This window comes from Sinocyclocheilus anshuiensis, unplaced genomic scaffold (genome assembly GCF_001515605.1).
Source record: "Sinocyclocheilus anshuiensis isolate Anshui unplaced genomic scaffold, SAMN03320099.WGS_v1.1 scaffold51, whole genome shotgun sequence".
Taxonomy (NCBI): Eukaryota; Metazoa; Chordata; class Actinopteri; order Cypriniformes; family Cyprinidae; genus Sinocyclocheilus; species Sinocyclocheilus anshuiensis.
In genome coordinates this window covers 1,509,689-1,515,568 of record NW_015548296.1, presented here as the reverse complement: position 1 = coordinate 1,515,568, position 5,880 = coordinate 1,509,689, and the positions used below count along the sequence as shown (strand labels likewise).

The 5,880-nt window shown below is 37.4% G+C and overlaps 1 protein-coding gene across 1 annotated transcript in view; it reads right to left on the bottom strand.

Moving 5' to 3' along the window:
- mapkapk2a (MAPK activated protein kinase 2a) overlaps nt 1-5,880 on the bottom strand; it is a 42,958-nt gene that overhangs the window by 10,713 nt on the left and 26,365 nt on the right. The window contains exon 2 of the mRNA XM_016443666.1: nt 2,720-2,859. Coding sequence (XP_016299152.1) covers nt 2,720-2,859 — 140 coding nt within the window. The remainder of the gene's footprint in view (nt 1-2,719; nt 2,860-5,880) is intronic.

Here is a 5,880-nt window from a genome sequence, read left to right as displayed (position 1 = left end):
CTTTCTAAGAACTATAATTGACAGCATATACAAACAAAAATCTACTTTTCTTCAACGCAAAGTTTTATTTTCATAAAAAAACAAGTAAAAAGTCAGTAATAAAATAAGAACACAAAAAAATTGCAAACAACAGCACAAATAAATGCAATAGCATAAAAAGAGCTATGAAACTAAGTTTTTCAGGTTAAGTAAGGTTTTATTCAGGTAAGAAATAATACAGAAATTAAAGTAATCAAATGTAAAATAACATATCCAGTGTTATTTTACATTTGATTACATTAATTTATGTAGTCTTCATTGTAAAAATTCAATGTCAGCACTGGAAAGATACGTTTGTCTTACTACTTTTAATGAAGATGATTGTGTGTTGACCTTCTGCGTCTTACTTTCAGTTTCATTCGCAGCAGTTTGCGCGTCGGATCGCTGAAGAGATACTCAGCTACTCGTCCGCAGCGATGTGTGTTGCATTAGCGCAGTCTGACTAATGTCATATAGCCTATAACACGCTCTCACACGTTTATTATTTTATCATTTTGGGAGGAGTAAAATTTACATATGTGGTTTCAACAACCAGATGCATTTACACTTGTCGAGTTTCATCTGGAATTTTGTCGGAGTTTCGTCACTTCCTGAAGTGGTCTGAGCGATCGGTTTTATATCCGTCTCGAATGCGTTTCGGTGGGCATTTACACCTGGTCTTTTCACGATCGGATAGCTATCCGATCAGAAAAAAACGCATGAAGTGACCAGGTGTAAACAGGCCCATGTTACACAACATGCATTCTCTTTCTCAACTATTTAACATTCCAAAACTGACTGTTTAACTGGATACTCGCCAAGACGGGCATTTTGACATAATTTTGTATGTATTTGAACGTTTTAACGCAGTTAGCCACTCATTTTGGTATTTGTGGCTCACAAGCTGTTTGAGACTGAGTGCGGCTTGTGTGCGCTCCACTAATATTGATCAGTTCTGATGCGCTTGCTTTTGGTGTAAGCGCGAAACCTGCGGGAATGACTAAAATAATGCGCAATACAAGCATTTAACCGGAGCGAATGAGATGTGTGTGAGAGAAGGGGTCGTCGGAGAGAAGAGAGCGAGAATGTGCAGCTGACGTTAGTGCCTGTGCCGCTGGTAACAAAACGGATCGGCTCGAAATCGGAAAGAAGTGAGACTGATCAGCCAATCACCGATCATGAGGAAAATCGTCCGATTCCGATCCCTGGCCGATCGATCGGTGCACCTCTATATCTTATACAGTTTTATGAGTAATTCTTGTGCAGTCGTATGAGTATATGAGTAATTTTATTTTAACGATAAGGAAATATATCATGACAATAATTTTTTGCTGAAAATTACATTTTGATGTAAGAATTTTTACGGCAATCACATTATCACTGTATAAATAGTATAGGCCTATACAAAAAAATCAACTAGTGGAAATTTCATGAAGGCAATGATATAGAATTAAGCTACATTCGGAATATTGCATTGATTTGAATGTATTTCATATTACAACACTTTGTAAGAACAAAGATGTTTTAATAATGTCTCTAGTTTAAATTTAAAAAACAAAACTGAGTTAGAGTTGGCAAGTTTCTTTGAATGTTTCAGCTAACTCTGAACTCTCTGACTGAACTGACTGACAGATCTATAAATGTTGATGTACCATATGTGAAACCATACTAAAACACTTTCCACTTTCACAGCATTGCCATTCTCTCTTCCCTGAACTCTTTTAAATAATCATATCAGTAGTTTGCAATTTAAGTAGTCTATTGCAGACTTAACCAAAACATTATTATTTTGTGTCATTATACGAGAACTTGCATCCATGCGACTTGCATTTTGATTACAGCAGGGACCGTCCCAATGAAGCAACCGGGGTTCAACTGCCTTGCCGAGGAGAGCACAATGGTGGTAAGCAGAGAAGGATGGTACCAGCTAGCATACATGTTGCAAGTGTGGCAAACAACGGCGTCTGGTTATGCAACTACATCTAGTCTATATGAAGGAGAGGTCAACACATTACAAGGTACGTCATCAGACAGGGGACTTCTGAATTTACTCAAACATGAAAGGGGCACATAGGTGTATGAGTGTTTACTGTAAGTAACCTCTAAACACCTGCTGGTAAACTATTTACACAGATGAGGAAATGAAACCTCAGCAAAACATTGCAAATGAGTTAAGGGGCTGTGTAGAAAGAGTAACTAAATGAATCAAGGTTTTCATGACAATGCAATTCAGGACACAATCAGACAAAATGCTGGGTGCACTGTCAAGTCATTATATTGCTCATGAAATGTCTACTCAAACTCTAATTGGCCAAACGTTACTAATGAAACATAACATCAACTTGACATTCTGTTCCCTTAAAAATTACTCTTAAAGACAAGTTCCTTTAACTTGCTTAATAAATTTACAGCCCAGATGGTTAAGAATAAGGGGCCACAACAGTGAAAGTTGGGATGATCCAGGAAATAAAGATGATGCCTGATCATAATGCTGATCAGCATTTACCATGGAGCAAAGAACCTAATCTAGGGTTGCTCTAGGTGAACTGTTTATGAATGGAACATTCATATTCACAGAATTATAAATTGCTTATAAATGGAAAGTTGTCCAAAAAGGAAGTGAAATACAGAAATGGCCAAAAAAGGGCATTTTCATCTCTACAACTGAAGACAGCAAACGATGATGAAGCTGATGACTCACCACTCCATTACAATAAGAAGGCACTTCCTGTTTTGGTAGAGATTCTCATAGACGTCAATAATCCTGACGATATGGGTACATGAGGATGCCCGCCAGTGCAGCTCCACCTCTCGTCTAGCTTTGGGACAGTCATGAAGCATCTTAAAGAGAGGATGAAAAGGAGACCAAGTTATTTAGCTGTGACAGTGATTATTTTCTCATCATTCATAACTGAAGTTTGTGACAAATGTTTATTATTAATAAGAAAGCACAAAACAATATAGATATGTAACAATTTATAATTCTTGCCATTTTTTTTATTTATATTTATTATAATATATATTACTGAACTGAATTGAATGTCTTTATTGTCATTGTACAAGTACAACAAAATTGAAATGCAATCATTTGGGTGCGCATATATATATATATATATATTAGTATGCGAAAATTATAAATATGAGAAATAAAGACAAGAAAGTAATATATACTTGTGTATTGCTACTAACGTCACAATGCAGAACAACCAGATTTCTGGAGTTTTGCCTCCCCCTACAGGTAATCACCCCTTATTACATCAAGATCTAGGCAGTATGTTTTTGAAAATGGTCATACTAACATCATGCATTTTTTATTTTATGCATTATATTATACAGTTTAGTCCAAGTTATCTTACAGCATGATATTTTAAATTGAATTTTCATTTTTGGGTGAACTATCCCTATAAACGCCACAAATCCCATTTTATCAAAGACGATGACATATAATCCACTGTAGTCAACTAAGCCATGGTTTTGCCCAGATGTAAAGCATGTAACAATAGATAAATATCCTTCACATATATATATTTTTTAATGATGGCCTCTTACAATATACTACTGTCTAAACAATCATATCACTGAAAACGTCAAATATAGACTCCCAATCCTAGAAATGACTGAAACATCACTGATAACAGAATGTATAGTCCAGACTCCAGATGCAAAGCTAACTGAATATAAGATTCTTTTAAATCACTGAAGAGGAATTTGGAGTGTAAAGAACAGGGACTTAAAAACTCTTTTTTTCTACTTTTAAGATAATAGGGAGAGATTTAGGGCCTAAATATTCCATGAGAGCAGAAACAGGGTACTTCTTATCATAAAGAAAACTACGGAATGACACGCTTGTCCATTCAAACAAAAGCATCTGATTTAAAGGGGTCATATGACGCGATTTCAATTTTTCCTTTCTCTTTGGAGTGTTACAAGCTCTTGGTGCATATAGAAGATCTGTAAAGTTGCAAAGACTAAAGTCTCAAATCCAGAGATATTCTTTATAAAAGTTAAGAGTTAACCATGCCTACCTAAAACGGCTCGTTCTAACACGCCCCCACATGTCTACGTCACGATGTGTGAAGATTTGCATAACACCGCCCAAATGTTCACGCAAAGAAAGAAGGCGTAACTTTGATTCTCGCTGTAGTATTGTTGGTGCCGTGTTTTTCATTATGAAAGCGAAACTACTTTGTTTGGCCTTCCAAAAGAGGACGATATCCGCTTCGTCATGCCTAGAGCTGATCCGTGCTGGTCGCTGAGGAAATACATCAACTTCGCGCTGTGGATCGCTGGATCGGTTTCACCGTGGACAAAGCGGAGTCCAGCCCGTGGTTGTCAAATGTGGTGCTGCAAGCCCGCCGACCGCTCCTTCGTCGAATCCGCCGGCCGCCGCTCACTCTAGCCCCCGGCCTCCGCTCACTCTAGACTACAATGCCGGCTGTTCTGACTCACAGACTGTAAGTACGTTTTTCATATTTAAAGGATTTGCCACTGATGATTGAAACGCGAGTTTTGAGCAGTGTAGAGTAGCACTTGTTGTTTGTCATTTCTCCGATCACAAATGCAGACGTGGTTTTATGTTTACATGGCGCGATGCAACGCAATGCGTAAAAAGACCGTATAAATCACTATAATCCGTAATTATGTCCCCACTGGATGCAACAAATGCCTCGTTTATAATGGGTCTTAATGTTTTTGTCTCTTCGCTGCGGCCGGGACACGGCATCACAATATGGTATTTTTGTTAGCTGGGTACACACTAAAATTTATTATTTGGGTGGGAAATTAAAAAAAAAAAAAAAAAAAAAAAAGCTTAAAATTGTTAAACATAAGATAGATTTGGAACCTCTTAAGTTTATTCCCTCATGCGAACATGTAAGCAGTTGGCCACTATTAAGGCATGTTGTACTACAGCACACAGTTATGTATGACAAGTAGTGGAAAGAATTCCTTCTGGGGGGGGGGCAGACGTTCGGCAGACGTTCTCTCTTGTCCAGATTAGAGGTCCCAGGATTCCTGCCTTTGCACACCGCCCACATCACGCCTGTGAAACCTCATGTCCTCACACCAGCCTACAGGGGGCTAAACAGCTTATTTGGCAGAGCTAAACCAGGAACCTTCATTTGCTTGCCAACCATGTATACAGACATACTTGTCTTATGTGAGAGGATTGGTTATCACAAATGTAAATAAAAACGGAAATAAATATATGTAGCATGTAAAGCTCACCTGTGAAAATACAGACACATCACCCACACAATGCACAACAGACAGTAGCAGTCACAAAGCCTTCTCTCACCAAAGCCCTCTAGTTCTCAAGCACAGACAGATAGCTGTAATGTTTCATTTCAAGGTGGCATTTCACTAATGCTTCGCAGAACAAGAGTTTTTTGGTTCATCTTCGTAGAATATTTAGTAGCCTAGAGTGCGATGGACCTGAATGACTCCACTTCTATTTGACTTACTGTCATTTCAAATACCATAATAGGGTTTGTTAAATGTTTTGACATTTTATTGCATTTTAAATCACAGATGGGATAACCTCTCGTTTTAAAAAGACTATTCACATATACCAAGGTCTAGTTCCACTCAGTGACTGATTTGATGTGGAAAAGGGTAGATGACATGATATCCAAGCAGTGTGACTTGCTACAATAACTTTAAAATCAAATTTTAGATTAAAAACACATTTTATAACTATTATGCATGCAGTTTCAAATTATTTGTCACACCACACAAACATTTAAAATGAAGAGAAAAAATGTAATTAAAATAATAATAATAATAATAATAATTCCTTACATTTATATAGCACTTTTCTGGGCACTCAAAGCGCTTTACATAGAAGGGGGAATCTCCTCAACC